We start from the raw sequence: 16,803 nt of genomic DNA, 5'->3' as shown, positions 1-16,803 counted from the left end.
GCCACAGTCTGTACAAAGATTAATTGTGGTGATATTAGGCTCTCTTTCCCACCCTCACCATCCCCAATCTCCAATTCCAGTCAGCAGCACAGTGTCAGGGGGTACAGGCAGCCAGAGCAGATTGCCAGGAGATGCAGCTTGGCCCTTTATCATGCCCATCGCAATTGCTGCCAGGAGGCTGAGTGGAGCAGAGGGGCGGAGAGAGGGGCATAGGCTCATCTGTGGTTGCTATGGCACCCCATCCCGGATTTGCCCATCTCTCCTAATGGAGCAAAGGGCAGAGGGAGGGGGAGAGGTAGAGAGAACAACTGTTCCCTTCCTCTATCCTCCCATCTCTCTCTCTCTGGAGCAGATGTGAGGTGGGGAGTCAGGGGAGGGGGCCTAGATACTGGATAAGAGGGGGAGGGAAGAGTGGTGTGCCAGGATTTAGAGGGTTTGTGATAGGGGGCCACACTGAGAGAGAAGGGGGAAGAGCCCTCATGCCTACGTCCAGAAGCCAGCTGATGACGTTATAGAGAAGAAAAAACAAGCAAGACAGCGCCAGCGTGAGAGAGAGAGGAAGAGAGAAAGCGAGGATAGGAGGCGTGGAGGCAGGCAGCCCCAGATTGCGGCCAGCCTCTGCCTGGGCTCTCCTGCCGCCAGATCCCCCAGGCAGCCTGGACCCCAGGGTCCCTGACAGCTGCCCCGAGGATGGGCACCAGGACAGTGGTCGTGCTGCCTCCTCTGTGGGGACTGCTGGGCTGCTGTTTCCTCTGCGGCTGGGCTCTAGGGGGTCCACGGCCCCTCCGCTCTCTGCCCCCGCTGTCCTCCCACATCAAGCCAGGATCTGTACCCATGTGGGTCCCCCTGGAGGGGCCTGAGGCAGCCCTGGCTTTTCTCTACTCTGGAGATGCCCAACAGCTGTCAGGGGCTAATTGCAGTGAGCGCTATGAAGCCCATGGAGCAGAAGCCAGACCAGGGCTCCCCCCAATCCTGTGGAGGGCAGCAAGCACCCTTGCCCAGGCTGCCAATTTCCTCAACATGCTGCTACAAGCCAACGACATCCGTGAGTCCAGTGTGGAGGAGGATGTGGAGTGGTACCAGGCACTGGTCCGCAGCGTGGCTGAGGGGGACCCAAGGGCGTACCGGGCTTTGCTGACCTTTAACCCTCCACCAGAGGCCAGCCACCTGCAGCTGGCCTTGCAGGCAACCCGGATGGGGGAGGAGACCATCCTTCAGGACTTGTCTGGGAACAGGGTGCAGGAGGAGAGCCCAACTGGGGCCCTGGACACCCCTGCCCTGCAGAAGCGGGTGCTGACCAACGACCTACAAAGCCTCGGCAGCCCCAAGTGGCCACGGGGAGATGGATATGTGGGGGACATACAGCACGTGAGGCTGTCTCCTCCCTTCCTGGAATGCCAGGAGGGCCGGCTCCGTCCCGGCTGGCTTATCACACTTTCGGCCACCTTCTACGGACTCAAGCCAGACCTCAGCCCCGAGGTCAGGTAAGTGGGTTTGTGCAGGATTCGATGCATTTGTGGGTACATAGGGGTGGGGGCGGTTCAAGTCCAGCCAGCTGTGCATGAGCAATTTGGCATGCACATGTGTGTCTGGGGGGCACAGATGTGTGTATTTGCATTCAGCTGTGTGTATTTGCAGTTGACTCTGGGAATCTGTAACTATGTTAACATAAACAGGTGTGAATGTACATTCTGTGTATGAATCAATCCACTTACATGTAGGTATACACGTGTGTGTATACAGATGTGTGGGTATAGCCAAGCATATATCTTGGCCCCCAGGTCTGAGTAGTGGGTGTAAGAGGCAGGAGAGGGCCTGATGTGGAAGACAGTGACAATCTATGAACAAGGCATCTCAGAGGAGCCAGATGGGCACTCTAGGAGTTAAACCCACTCGCTGCTCTCCAGCAATCTAGAGCTGTAAAAGGAGGCTTCTCCATGGAAAGGAAAATTCTTGGGGGGGCTTTGAACATTGCCCTTTCTGTCCAGGAGTTGGCAGGGTCCCCAGGGTCACTTCCAATGGCTATATTCTTACATCAAGTAGGTTCCACTGTTCTGCCTGTTCTGACCCAGGAGCCTGTGATACTCCTCAAATAAGTGACCCCCCTCAACCAGAGTAAAGAGATGATTAACAGCCCCGGTGGGAAGTAGGCAGCAAATGGGCATACTGCAAGGCATTCAACAATCAACATTGCTTTCCAGCTATGTGTCCCCGTTCATTGTCCCCAACGGGGTTCCCCTCCCACCGGCAGGAAGCCTGGCTCCTTGCCAGCTCTCTCCCCACTCAGCCCAGAGCAGAGGTTGAAAGCCCTTGGGCCAGGCAGCTCTTGCTTTGGGCTCCTCCATTCCCCATCGCCTTTGCTGTGATCAATTCAGACCTGGTTTAGGCAGAGTGAAGGGGTGGTTAATAGCTGAGCTCTGTGTGTGTGTGTATATGTGTAGTGGGGAAGTGTGAAAATCTCCTTCAGACACATCATCAGAGCCCCAGCTGCCACATGTCTTGACATGCCCCCTCCCTCTACCCATTGATAGAAACCAGGAAACGATAGGATGTTGAAAAGCTCAAGGACGGGGGGATAACCTAGGGAGAGGGAGACTGTTGCCCACAGAGACAGTGAGAGTTAATAGCACCAGAGAAACGAATGCATGTGTGCCCTCTCTCCCGACACATTGCAGCCACTGTGCTAAAGTTTGCAAAGCTTGCATTGCCCCATAGTCTGCAGCCCAAGGACACGTGTCCACCTTGGCATCCTTTGCTGTGCCCCTAAGTGCCCATTCACTGTCCTAGGGGGCAGGTGCAGATGGATGTAGATCTTCAGAGCGTTGACATCAATCAGTGTGCCGGCGGCCCAGGCTGGTACGGTAACACGCACCTATGTGATCTCAACAGCACCCAGGTAAGGATAAGGAGGATGGGGGGGCGGCACTAGGGTCCTGCCTCCTACCCCCTTTCCCATCACTGCCACCACCCAGCTCCAAGGAGCAGCTGACAAAGGCACATCAGCTTCTCAAGGCATCAGTGGAGTCCCTGGTGATGAGATAGATAAAGATGAGACACCAGGCTTTTTATACGCAGCCTACCCTCTACCCTCCACCTGAGAAAGCCACCCTCTTCTTTTGAAATCTCAGTGTGTCTGTCTTCTCTCCCTTCTGTTGCTGCATGCTCCAGGATCCCTCCCCAGGACCATCTCCTGAGCCTCTATTAATCATCCCCTTTCATTCTCTTGGACCACGTTCTCCTTGTCAACAGAGCTGCAGGCTCCTCTGTCCCACAAAGGATGCTCTGTCGGTGTTTCTTTGTTGAAATAAGTGGAATTGCTGGTTGGGGCCCGGGAGGAATCTAACCAAAGACGGAGCTTGAAAGGCTCTGGGACTCAGGTAAAGGTGATGGAACCCGGGCCAGATGCTGGCAGAATCAAAGTCACGGATGCGGGAGAATTTGGATAATGGAAAGCAATGGCTGGTAATCCTGAAAGCCCAGTACTGGGAAACTGGGAGGCCAATGAACTAATCTTCTCCACGGTTACATTGACTGCATGCTTGTTCCTGAGCTGGACTGAAGCCAAGGCGAGCCCTGCAGCGTGCTGGGAGGTGGGGCAGGTTTGGGGACCTGCTGCTCTTCAGGACACATGTGTTTGAGCTATCAGTCCAGGGAGAGAGAAGGGCTCCCATTGTTCAGTGTGCTTTTAAACCCAGCCACATCCACATCTCTGGGTACACATTTGTCTGACTGTGCAGACTGTGGCAGGAAGAGTGTGTTCATGGTCCAGGCAAGAGGGGAAGCTGGGTCACAATTTCAGAAGCACTACCCTCTGGATATGCAGTCTCCCTGGGTTAACCCCTTCCTTTGCCCCACTGCTGTCTGTTCCTGACCACTCCCTCCAGCATATCTGGCTTCATCCATGTGCTCATCTTCCCTGTCTGGCTCTGAGGTCTGCTCTGGCCCCTGCTGGGCAAACATCAATGGGCAGAAGTGGAATAAAGAACTGGCCTTGGCATCCCACCAGCCTGGCATTAGGCTGGCATTAGGGCTAGGGGAAGCAGTCCTGTGTCAAAGCCAGATGGCCCCTGGCAGAGGAAGCTGCTCCCCTGTGGGGGCCTTTTCAACCCACCTGTGTGCCAATGAGGGAGGCTGATGGGCAACCTTTGAAGCAGGATGTAGGCACACAGATGTGGCTGTGCTTGGAGTCCTCCCTACTTCCATCTCCCCCCAGCACCTCACTCTAGAGATAGCTGGGCACTGGGGAGTGAGACCTATAAGGCTCCCATCCCTCTGCTGGTCTGAATAAAAGGGTGATCCATCCCTGTACTCTTTGCTTGGGGGTCTCTTTGAGGAGAGGCAGTAGTGAGCGGTAGAGTAGGGTTTCCATAGAGGGGGGAGGCTTCCCTAGACTAGGGAGAGCTTCTGGTGAAGTTCCCTAGTGTGGACCCAGGCACCATGGATAGAAAGGCAGATGGACCCTCCATCTCTTCCCAGGAGGGAAAGCCCCATGTAAATACCTGTTGTGTTTGTCATTCCCACAGTGTGTCCCCCTAGAGAGACAGGGCTTTGTCCTTGGCCGATACCTCTGCCGCTGCCGACCTGGCTTCTACGGGGAGAGCCGCCCCGGAGGTATGTAACTGTGGTGAGGGCCAGGCAGGTGTTTTACACATTAGGCTGGTTGCAGGGGGCCATCTGGGGAAGAAAGGCAGGCTGGGGTAAGACACTGGGAGGAAATTTGTGGGGCAAGGGCAGAGAGAGAGGTGGAGAGATGGAGAGGCAAGCAGGATCCAGTTTGGGGGTGTCTGTGCCTTCTGAGAATGAGCCCATAACACACCGATCTGATGCAAGTTGACCTCATAATGAGCCCTAGCATGTCATCACCTCGTCCTGTTATCCTGCCTTCCCTGGGGAGTACCCACTTCCTCATTCCTCCCCTTCCCGACCCCAGGGGCTAGGGACCATAGGAGGGCAGGGAGAGGGCTGTGGTGACCATCGGGAGAGAAGGCTGGGATCTCAGGATGCCCCAGCTGGGCCTCTCTCCCTGCACCCATCTTGTTCTTTATAGGGTTAGAGGAGAGTGCCGCCCAGCCTTCCGGGCAGTTTGGGTCCCCACAAGGCAGCTCCAGGAGGCTGCTGCGGTGCCAGCCATGTGCTGAGGGCTGCACTAGCTGCATCGATGCCACACCGTGCCTGGTGGATGAGGCCCTGGCGCTGCGGGCAGCAGTGCTGGCCTGCCAGGCCTGCTGCATGCTGGCCATCTTCCTGAGCATGCTGGTTTCCTACCGCTGCCGCCAGAGCAAGGCAAGGAAGGCCCCACATCTCTCTCCTGAACACATGTCCTACCCATCTTGGGTCCCTAGCATCAACTGAAAACTAGAGACTACCTAAGACTAGAACTTTCCATGGGAGAAACAGGTTCTGGCCTTGATTCTTAATCTAACTCACTATGGGACATTAGGCAAGTGACCTCACCGGTGGCCTTAGACCTGTTTCCTCACCTGTAAAATGAAGGCATTGGACTCGACTCGAAACACTGTGTAGGCACTAGGGGAAGGGATCCAGATCCTTGTGGAGCTCCCAGTTGAATGGAGGAAGCAGACATGTAAATAAAATGACAGCACAGCAAGACAGGGGCAAGGATGGAGGTGAACCAGGCTTGAAAGTCAACCAGATGGTCAGCAGGCAGAGAAGGGGCTATCTGGACAAGGGAGCAGTCTGACCCAAAGCTTGGAAAAACACGTGAGATCCCTTCTAGCTCCAGCAACCTCTGATTTGAGCCCATTTCTGCAGCAAGGCCCAGGCTGGGATTGGGATGGGCAGGTGGCTGGGGTGGCAGGGGCTACGTGAAACCTTGGCCTTAGCCAGGCTCAGTGCCAGTGGAGCTGAGCCTGTGGTGGGAGTGGGGGCATGGCTGTGGATGGAGAGGATGGAGCTAATGTTACAGGGGGAAACCTTAGCCCAGGGCCACAGCATGACTCCTAAAACAGGGCTGAGACCCTCCTGCACCATCGTCCAGGCTCTGTCCTTCCACTGCCCTGCTTACACGCCTCTCTCTGGGTTCACAGAGGATCCGGGCATCTGGAGTTGTCCTGCTGGAAACCATCCTTTTTGGATCCCTGCTGCTGTACTTCCCTGTGAGTTTGTGGCCAGAAGCTAACCCTACCTCCCAAGTCTCAACCTGGCACCCTCCAAACCCCAGAATCCTTCTTCCTCTCTGCCCTCTTGGGGGGATTCAGAGACCTCAAAATCCCCTACTCATATCCACAAATGCCAGGCTGGCCTAGTGAGCTCTGGAGCCAAACAGTCCAGGCTTAACAGGGCTCTGTGACCTGCTGTGAGACTTACAAGTCACCTAACCTTTCTAGGACTTAAGCTGCTCCTTTACAGAATGGAGTGACGATGCCTCTATTGCAAGGCTGTTAGGAGGATCATCAGTGTGTTTGGCAGAGGCCTGGCACGTAATGGAAGTGCAGGGGAGAGCAACCCTTTTTGTCCCTCCCCACCAGGTCTTCATCCTGTACTTCAAGCCCAGTATATTCCGCTGCATCGCTCTCCGCTGGGTCCGGCTGCTGGGTTTTGCCATTGTCTACGGCACCATTATACTCAAGCTTTATAGGTAGGGTCTGGGCAGACCTTGCTCTCACGCTGCTCACTCCAGGCCACCCCAGCTCATTTTTGGAATGGAGTTCTTCACAGCCAGACCCTTACCAGCTCCACTCCCCTGTGCCCCCAAGGCCTTCTCCCATCACTGTAGCCCTCTCCCCCATGTAACTTTCTGGAGGGTGAGGGGGCAGTGAACCACAGAAGGGATGGGAGGACAGGTATGTGTGGAGGGGAGGGAAGCAATGGACAGAGGCCAGAGCCCTGGCCCCTCTCCTTGGTCCTCCTCCATGCCCCCCACCCACCATCCACACCCTTGTAGAGTGCTCCAGCTCTTTCTGTCTCGAACGGCCCAGCGGGGCCCCCACCTGAGCAGCGGGCGGCTCCTGCGGCGTCTGGGGCTGCTCCTGCTGCTAGTGCTGGGCTTCCTGGCTGTGTGGACGGCGGGGGTCCTGGAAAGAGGCATCCAGCACACATCCCTGGTGACCCGAGGCCACACTCCCACAGGCCGCCACTTCTACCTCTGCCACCACGACCGCTGGGACTACATCATGGTTGTGGGTGAGCTGCTTCTGCTGAGCCCAGTCTGGCCCCTGGCTCTGCACCTCTAGGGGTCCTCTTGTCCTGTCCTCTGGCTTTGGACCCAGACCCCTGGCCCAGGCTCCCCACAGCAAGCCCTACAGAGAAAGGGGCAGCATGGCTGCTAAGGTGGTGCCTGGCTCTGTCCCTCCCTGCTTCCCCACAGCTGAGATGCTGCTCCTGTGCTGGGGCAGCTTCCTCTGCTACGCCACCCGGGCTGTCCCCTCCGCCTTCCACGAGCCGCGCTACATGGGCATCGCCCTGCACAACGAGCTGCTGCTCTCTGCTGCCTTCCATGCTGCCAGGTGAGGACAGGAGCTCCTACTTATGACTCCTCCCACCCCAACATCATGCCTCACCTTTCCCAGGTGAGGTCCCTTAATCCCATGGCCGCCCTTGCAACACTACTATGCCTTAGCAATGTGAGGAAGGCCCACCACCTGTAGCTCTCTCCCTACTCCACAGATACCCTTCCTGCATGGAACCCAACACCCAAGAAAAGGAAGCGTGCCCCACTCCTAATTCCTCTCCCATTCCTAAGCCACTTCTCCAGCACCCTCATCATGCTCCTTCCCACACATACTCAGTTTTCCCTGCCTTCTTCCTCCTCATACCTCGGTGATCCCAGCAACAGGCCTGCTGAGTGTCTACAAGGACCTGGCCCTGTGGCGGAGGCAGAATCAACCCACAGGGCAGCCCATAACAGAGTTGTGGAGCATGAGTCTGTGCTATAGGCAGAAAGAGAAGGCGAGCTGGAGTAGTCTGGGAGGGCTTCTTGGAGGTGGGGGTTAACATGAGCTAGGACCTACATCCTAGAGAGGGCAGGAAGAAGAAAGAGTATCTTCGTCATTCCACCCAGCCCCTCCATGGAGATCAGGGCTGGGGCTGGGAAGGTAAGCCAGTGGGGGCAGGGAGGAGGGCCACTCCCACCTGCTGCCAACCATCCCCCTCCTACCCCACCCTCAGGTTTGTGCTGGTTCCCTCCCTGCACCCAGACTGGACCCTCCTCCTCTTCTTCTTCCACACCCACAGCACAGTCACCGCCACACTGGCTCTGATCTTCATCCCTAAGGTGAGGTCTTCCCCCTTCTGGATGTGAGGCAGACCCCCAGCCCTTTGTAAGGGGCACTGTATGTCTGCTGCTGCAGCAGCGCCCTCTCCAGGTCAGAGTGAGGATGACACCCTGGGGTGAGTGGGTTCTGAGCAACCTGGGCCCTAAGCCAGGAGCCACTTGGGGGAGGAAGCTACCACCTCTCTGCCTCCAATCCCTGAGCAAAGGAATACGAGCTAGGGCTGGAGGAGTTCTTGTAACACAACTGAAAACCAACTCAGGAGCAGCTAAAGAGGGACAGGGCTAGGAATTGTGGGGGCGGGGGTTAGGACCCCCCTGGTCTCTGAGCTAGAGAAAGTCAGGGAGGATAAGGCGGAGCAAAACTCTTCGGACCCCCAGAATTTCAAATCAGAGGTAGGGTGAGGATTCACAAAGTAAAGGCGTGTTCCACAGGGCAGGGGGAGTAGAAGTGAACAGGGAGCCCAGGTGACTCTTTCTCCAATCATGCCCACCCTGGCCAGTTCTGGAAGTCGGGGGCTCCTCCCCGAGAGGAGATCGTGGACGAGGTTTATGAGGATGAGCTGGGCCTGCAGCGCTCGGCCTCCTACCTTGGCAGCAGCATTGCGTCAGCCTGGAGCGATCGCAGCCTGGACCCCGGAGATATTCGGGTATGTGCCACCCTCCCCGCCTCCTTGTGATGCTGGCTTTTAGGGACTGGCACTGCTGCCCTGCCACCTGGGCTGTGTGCCACTGCAGGTCCCCTGCCCTGCCCCTCGTTTTCCCTCTCTCCAAGACTTGCCTCCCTCCCTTCTCCATGACTGTATTTGAAGGAGGCCACATACCAGCCTGGTACCTGAGGCCCAGGCCACTTGGCCAGTTAGAGGCAGAGCCGTGAGTGGAGCTCCAATCCCGTGTCCTCCACCCCCACTAGTGGGGCATCATGAGTGCAGACTAAGAAGACCCACACCAGGGCAATGGGTGACCCTAGGGCCAGCCGTGGGGCTGGGTGGTTCAGGCAGTGAGTGGCTACCAGAGACTTCCACACCAGGATCCCCTTTCCCTGGACCTGGCAATCTTAGAGAAAGGAAGATCTTCCTGAGTCCTACAGTAAGAGAGCATCCTTACTCCTATTTTTCTGCTTAGGAGTATCACTATAGTCAGGGGAACCCTAACGAGAGGCTCAGTGGGTGGGAAATAAGGAGACCTGGTGGTCTAAGCCCATTGTTTTATCAAACCTAAGGTGTAGGAACAACCTCAGAACGTCATTTTGTCTACCCCCTCCACCTCCACTGGGGCCCACCTCTAGACTTGACTTGTTTCTATCTCCCAGATCCCTCGTCCCAACTGTCCCTGCCTCTCCCGCTGTGTCCTCCTCACCCTCTGAGCTCCGGCCCCCTGGGTATAGGCTGAACTGAGACCCCAATTCAGCAGGGAGGCCCACTGCCACAGCAATGCTCGCCTGCACCCCCCTCCACTTTGCAGAGCAACAACCAGTCTACTCTTCCCTATGCTGGCTCTGGGGATAAACCCAAAGTATGACTTTCAAAGCCCCATTCCATCATTTACACCTGCGTATGGCACTTTTCACACCCACAGGGCCTTCAACGTCATACAATCCTCTTAAGGAAGCTACCTAAGCAGGCAGCCAGTTACTGTTACTTTATAGAAGCAGAGGCTCAGAGTTCAAGGAAATAGCCTTGAGGCACATGATGGGTCAGCAGCCTCAAACCCAGGTTTCCCATCCCCAAAGTTGCTGATTTCCCACCAGACCACAGTGCCCAGCACTGAGTGGATCTGGCTTGGAACTAGGTTGGCACTGGTCTTGCAGGAACAGAGAGGTGAATTTCTGAGAATTTTCAAAGCAGGGAAGGGACAGAGCGTGGCGGGAAAGAGATCCCCTAGAGGAAATGGTCTGAATAAGGGCGCAGGGGACAACAGTGCAGCCAGGGGCTGGAGAGAGCTTAGCCCGCCCATCTGAACGTCAGCTCTTCTCCTCACTCCTCCCTCCCCGCAGGACGAGTTGAAGAAGCTCTATGCCCAGCTAGAGGTCCACAAGACCAAGGAAATGGCTGCTAACAACCCCCACCTGCCCAAGAAGCGGAGCAGCTGGCGCCAGGGCCTGGGCCGCTCCTTCATGAGGTGCCTGGCCGAGTTCCCCGAGGCCCTGACCAGGCAGCACTCCCGGGACTCGGGCTCCCCGGGCCACAGCAGCCTGCCCGGCTCCTCCCGCCGCCGGCTCCTCAGCGCCAGCCTCCAGGAACCTGAGGGGCCACCGGCCCTGCGCAAGTCCTGCAGCACCTATGACCACCACGACCATCGCAGGGAGCAGGACCCGCCTCTCCTCGACTCACTGCTGAGGAGGAAGTTAGCCAAGAAGGCCTCTCAGGCTGAGAGCCCGGAGCCAGAGGAAGGGCCCCCTGCCCTGGGCTTCAGGTCAGCCAGCGCCCACAACCTGACAGTGGGAGAGAAGCTCCCCAGAGCCCGGCCCGCCTCCCTGCAGAAGTCGCTCAGTGTCGTGGCTGGCTCCAGGGAAAAGGCCTTGCTCGTGGCCAGCCAGGCCTACTTGGAGGAGACCTATCGGCAGGCGAAGGAGCGAGAGGAGAGAAAGAAGGCAGAGGCAGCCTTGGCGAGCCCAGGGCGGAGGCCGTCCAGGAGGCTGGAGCGAGCTCGAGGCCCCCTGTCAGCCCCACCTTCCCCTGCCAAGAGCAGCAGCATGGACAGCTCCCACGCCTCTGGGAAGCTTCACGAGGAGGCTGTGAGAAGACTGCCTCACCCACCTATTCGGCACCAGGTCTCCACACCCGTCATGGCCCTGTCTGGGGCCTGCCTGGGAGAGCCAAGGATGCTGTCTCCCACCTCCACCTTGGCTCCAGCTCTGATGCCTGCTCCAGCCCCAGTTCCGGCCCCTGCCCTGGCACCAGTCCCAGGACCCCCCCAAAGCCCTAACTTACTCACCTTTATCTGTCCCTGGGAGAATGCAGAACTGCCAGTCAAGAAAGAAAATGTGGCTCAAGCAGGCCCCTCAGGGCCAGAGCAAAGCAGCCACTCCCCGGCCCCAGCTCGGGCCAGGCTCTGGCGGGCCCTCTCTGTTGCAGTAGAGAGAAGGGGGTCTGGGGAGAATGGGAAGGACACAGAGGATGGCCATCTCCAGGAGGAAGCTGATGATGGGGATGAGAACAAGCCCAAGATCTTCCCTAAATCCCACAGCCTCAAGACCCCTGTTCAGCAGGGCTCCATGCGCAGCCTGGGACTGGCTATCAAAGCTCTGACCCGTTCTCGGAGCACCTACCGAGAGAAGGAGAGTGGGGCAGGGAGTCCTGAGAAGGAGGAGAAGCGCAGAGCTTCAGGAGAGGGGGTGGGGGCATGCCCCAGATCTCCCAGGTTAGGCCGGCCCAAGGCAGTGAGTAAGCAGGCGGCCCTCACCCCTTGTGACGATGAGGAGTCCCTCCAGAACCAACAGAATGCTCACACCAGCAGAATGCTCCAAGTCTGTCACCAGGAGGGCAGCAGGGAACAAGACAACAGAGGCAGGAGGACATCCCAGAGCCTAGAAGAGGGGAAAGTTGAGAAAGCAGGTTTGACAGGGCCTACCACACTGAGGCCAGTCAGGCAGGGCACAGCTGGGGACAAAAATGCTGAGCGAGCAAAAGGAGCCCCTGTGGGGTGGCAGGAACTGCCTCAAGCTGGCCTTCAGTCCCTGGGCAGTGCTGACTGCAAGGTGGCAGAGGTATGCCCCTGGGAAGTCACCGAGGCAGCAGCGTGTCAGCCTGACAGTAGCAGCAAGGCTGAAATCTGCCCCTGGGAGGTGACTGAAGGAGCCCCTGAGAAGGGGGCATTGAGACAAGATCTAGATGATTCTCAAGAGGAGAGGGGAAAAGCCTCAGAAAAGTCAGAGTCCAAAGATGTGGTCGCCATTGCTCGGAAAAAGCCAGAGAGGCTGGTCAGGGGGCAGGAAGCTGTGTGTCCCTGGGAGAGTGCCGATCCTGGGGGTCTGTCCCCTCGGTCAGCACCTCAGGACTCGGACAGAACCAAGGGCAGGTCTGAGACGTCGGGCAGTGCGGAGGCTAGAGAGGTGGAGAAGAGACGGCGGGAAGCCACTGGCTCAGAAGCTTGTATACCCAACAAGGCCAAGGCAGAGCTGTGTCCCTGGGAGGCAAGTGGAGGAGGAGAGAATGGGAAACCGTCCCAGGAGGGAGTGAAGCAGTTCCCCCAGGAAAAGCAGAAATCTCCCAAGAAAGCAACCTTCTGGAAAGAACAGAACCTGGGTGGAGACATGGAGTCTCTTTGTCCATGGGAGAGGACAGATTTCCGAGGTCCCACAGCAGTCTCCACTCAGGCCCCAGGAACCCCCCAGTGCTCAGGGGGTTTGGGCAGCAGCATCGTGGAGGTGTGTCCATGGGAGGCAGGAGACGCTCCTGCTGTCAGGAGAGCGGAGCTGTGTCCCTGGGAGCTGGGTGACGAGGTAACAGAGAAGGAAATGCTGAGTCAGGGGACAGGTAGAGAATCTCTCCAGGAAAAGGGGAAAACCTCCAGAAAAGGGAGCTCTGGAGAGACAGGGGCACAAACTGGGAGAGCAGAGCAGAAGTTTAGTCAACAGGAGGAGCTGGTGTGTCCCTGGGAGAGCACGGCCCCTGGGCACTCCAGCCCATGTCTAGACAATTCCTCATCCAGAGCTGGTGGCCAACTCCTCAGCAATGGAGGAAAGAGGCCCATGCAGGACAGTCCACAGGAAGACTATAGGCCAGAAATAAAGGAAGTAACACCTGCCAAGGCAGAAATCTGTCCCTGGGAGGTGAATGAAAGAACAACAGAGGACTGGACATCAGGACAGGCACGAAAAGGAGGAGACTCTCAAAAGGACAAGAAGAAAATGCCTGGAACATCAGGAATCAAAGATGTCACAGCTTGGGAAAAGCCTGAGGGACAGAACAAGAAGCAGGAAGCAGTCTGTCCTTGGGAGAGTGTGGACCCTGGCAGCTTCTCCCCACAACCAGGTCCTCAAGACACATTTAGACCCAAAGCCAGTTTCCAGGTGTCAGGTGGTGTGGGAAGCAAGACTGCTGCGATCCGTCCGTGGGACGCGGAGGGAACTCTGCCTGCCGACAGGGCCGGGCTCCGGCCCTGGGAAGGGAGTGCTGGAGCAGCGCAGGAGAGGGCTTTGGCCGTTGAGGCCATTAGGGAATTGCCAATCAATACAAGAAAGGCTTCTGCAGATTCTGGACCCGGCGAGATAGCTGTTACTGCTCCAAAGAAGCCAGAGAGGCCAGCCCAGGAGCGGAAGGTAGCCTTGGATGCAGGGGGCTCCTCTCAGCATTCAGACACCCTGGACACTGACAGACCAAAAGCTGGATTCCAGGAACTGGACCGTGTGGGGTGCAGGCCAGTTGAGGTATGTCCCTGGGAAGTGGAGGAAGCGCCTACCAGTGAAAAAGCCAAGATTTGTCCCTGGGAGGTCAATGAAGGAGCTACTGGGAAGGGACTGGAGCAAGAGTTGGGGAGTGATTCAGCAAGTCAGAGGGAGGAAACTCTAGAAAAGGGGAGACTCACCTCTCTAGAAGAAAACATATCAAAATGGGAGACAAAACTGGATCAAGAGCAGGAAGCCATTTGCCCTCAGGAGAAGGACTCGAGGGAACCCTCTGCTCAGGCTTCGGAGGTCTCAGACTTGTCCATCAGCATGAGTAGCAAAGTGGCAGAGGGGCATTCTTTGGAAGTGAGTGAGGAGGCAGCAGAGAAAGGGGACCTGACACAAGACCCAAAGACAGGCTCCCTCCCAGAACACATAACCCAAGAAAAAGCTCCATCTTCGAAAGGAGAAGAATTCACTACTGAAGATGGGGAAAAAGCAAGCAATGAGCTAAAACCTATCTGTTCACACGAGAGCATGGCCCCAGCAGGTTCTTCCTTCCACGCAGACAGTCAGTGCCTTGACCAATCTAAAGCTGGCTCTCGGGCGCCGGTCAGCATTGGGGGCAGGCTCGCTGAGGGGTGCCCATGGAATGCTCCTGCCCTGGATGCTCATGCACCTGACAGCAGTGCCAAAGCTGAGATCTGTCCCTGGGAGGTGACTGAAAGAATCCCTGAGGAAGAGGTGTCAAGACTGGATGGAAAAGGGGAAGCTCAAGAGAAGGAGGGGAAAGCCCCAGAGGAAACAGAGCCTGAAGTTGTAGCAGTTCAGGAAAGGCCAGAGAGGGCAGATGGGAAGCAGGAGGCTGTGTGTCCCCAGGAGAGTCAGGATTGTGGAGGTCTGTCTCCACAACCAGCCCCACCAGCTCCTGACAGAGGCAAAGGCAGTTGTGAGGCAGCAGGCAGTGTGGGGGCCAGGGTAGCAGAAGTGTGTCCGTGGGAAGGGGAAGAGGCGCCCTCTGCCAAGAAAGCAGAAATCTGCCCTTGGGAGGTGAGTGGAGGAGCAGCAGAGAAATGGGGACTGGAACAAGAGGTGGACAGAGAATCCCAAAGGCAAGGAGAGATGTTCCTTCAAAAGGCAGGATCTGGAGGGACTGAAGAACTCTATTCAAAAGCAGCAGCCAAAGTCAGCAGAGAGCAAGAGACAGTCTGCCCCTGGGAAGGCACAAGTTCTGGGGGGCTCCTCCCCCAGCCAGATGCTCTGGACACTGACCAACTTGCAGTCAGTCTCCATGGAGCAAGCAGTATGGGGAGCAGGATGGCAGAGCTGTGTCAATGGGAGGTCACAGATCCAGAAGGAAATATAATAAAGGGCACCATGGCAGACATCTGTCCTTGGGAGGAAACTAGAGCCCCATCTGAGGAATCTGGCCTCCTGGCTTTAACAGCAACTCAGACAGAAATATTTTTCCCCACAGCCCCTGAGAAACCACCACACCTTTTAGTCCACAGACCTCTGGGTAGCTTCCTTCCAGAGAGCAAAAGCCCCCACCCCAAGGTGAGCAAGCCAGCCGGTACTATTACTCTGGAAGGTGTCAGGGAGCTCCAAGGACCTTCAGGACTTGGGCCAAGGACCAGCTTAGCCCCAGAGCCAAGTCTCCAAGAAGCTGAGGATCAGAAGTCTTCCTCCTTAACTGAAGACCAAGGAGAAGTAGCTTCTAAAGCTCAACATGAAGAATTTGCCCCTCCAACTGTCTATCCTTGGGACTGGGAGTGACAACTCCATCAGGTGAGGTGGCTAGTTTTCAGGAACCATGGTCTCTTCCAAGTCCAAGGTGTTCTCAAAGAGCTGAATCAAAGACACTTGGCCACATCCCCTCTCCAAGAAGGTCAGAAGTCAATTCATTCCAAAGACAAATTATACAAGAAGGGTGCAGCTCAGACCCCAAAAGCAAGTCCCACCCTCTCTTTACTTCCAACTCTTCTTCCTTTTCCAGGGAACAAAGGCCAGATGCTCTGTTCCTAACGAAGCCTCCCATTGAGTTAGAGTCCTCAACACAAGCCATCTGTATCTGGACACTCACTTGTAAAGCCAAAGTTAGGGATGACAGGACATCAGCAGTGCCCAGACCACATTTTCTCATAGGGAGACCCAAGTCTTCTCTGAAGGCTACAAAGGACCATTTTTTTTAGAAGAAACTAAGCCACACAAGGCATTGGTTAACATGGAGACTGAGGATCAGACAAGGCTATTAAGGTCACCATAGGATGCTTAAGAAGCCACTTAATTCAAGTTCAAAGATATTTGGTGGGGAAAATGGCTCAAAAGAGGTGCTGAAATGCTTTGCAGCCCTTGTCATTTTGACTTTGGATCTCCAATTTCTGCTTTACTGATTCTCATACCTGCTCTGCCTGACCCCTGAAGTAAAGCCCATCAAGCAATCCTACCTCCATATCAACACCTGCCATTCAAAGCAGCATCCGAGACAGACAGCGTGGGAGGAAAGGCAATCGCTCCACGCACTGGCCAGGGTGGAGTTCTCCCTTCCAGAACCAACCCCCCAAGTCCCAGTTTAAGGAGTATGCGCCTCGCCAGCTTTCTCAGATGGTCTCCCCTTCTTCCTGCCCTGTCTTTTGCCAATCTCGAGAGTTCATCTCACCGGCTCATTCTCCTCATCTTAGCCTTTCTGTGCTGTCATTAAAGGGACGCCACTCTGTTGTCAATGCAGCTGGAGCCAGGGGGAATCTCTGATTCTGATGTGAGAACCACTCCAAATCACTTGCTCAGTAACAAGAGGCCCACATCAGTCTCCTTCCTGAGAATCCTGAGAAAGAAACGAGGTCCAGTTTACAGCCAGCACCGTAACTGCCCCGAAAAAGAGTAGTGCTCCAGGGCAGGTTAGAGGCCTGAGGGCCAGAGAAAGGAAATCGTGTACCTACAAAGCTTTCTTTCTTAGCTCTCTCTCCTTAGCTTGGTTCTGTTCTCTCAAGCGGTTCAGGCTACCCTTGCTTGAGTGGTCCTAGATAAGAGCACTGGAATCAGATGATACTACCAGAGCGAAAGGAGGGAGGAGAAAAATACTGGTCAAAGAAGTCCCAAGATTGGCAGGGGTGAGGTGAAGGTGGAAACAGGCAGATAAAATGTGGCAGAGCCGGGCAGGGGCCCTGAAGATGGCAGTAAGCCCATCCTCTAACTGGACAGATACCGATGCCATTCACGTGGAGGAAAAAGACAAAAATAAGAG

At 56.2% G+C, this 16,803-nt stretch overlaps 1 protein-coding gene across 1 annotated transcript; it reads left to right on the top strand.

The window, feature by feature from the left end:
• Positions 1–690: 690 nt before the first annotated feature.
• On the top strand, positions 691–15,335 carry GPR179 (G protein-coupled receptor 179). Its single transcript, XM_046674834.1, has 11 exons — positions 691–1,484; positions 2,788–2,896; positions 4,524–4,611; positions 5,048–5,283; positions 6,048–6,116; positions 6,489–6,598; positions 6,905–7,143; positions 7,328–7,466; positions 8,128–8,233; positions 8,734–8,880; positions 10,227–15,335. The coding sequence occupies exons 1-11, from the start codon at positions 691–693 to the stop codon at positions 15,333–15,335; spliced, it is 7,146 nt and encodes a 2,381-aa protein (XP_046530790.1).
• The last annotated feature ends 1,468 nt before the right edge of the window (positions 15,336–16,803 follow it).

The sequence above is a fragment of the Equus quagga genome, chromosome 11 (assembly GCF_021613505.1).
Source record: "Equus quagga isolate Etosha38 chromosome 11, UCLA_HA_Equagga_1.0, whole genome shotgun sequence".
Classification (NCBI taxonomy): domain Eukaryota; kingdom Metazoa; phylum Chordata; class Mammalia; order Perissodactyla; family Equidae; genus Equus; species Equus quagga.
Note: the sequence above shows the minus strand (reverse complement) of the source record. Positions and strands in the feature narration are given on the sequence as shown.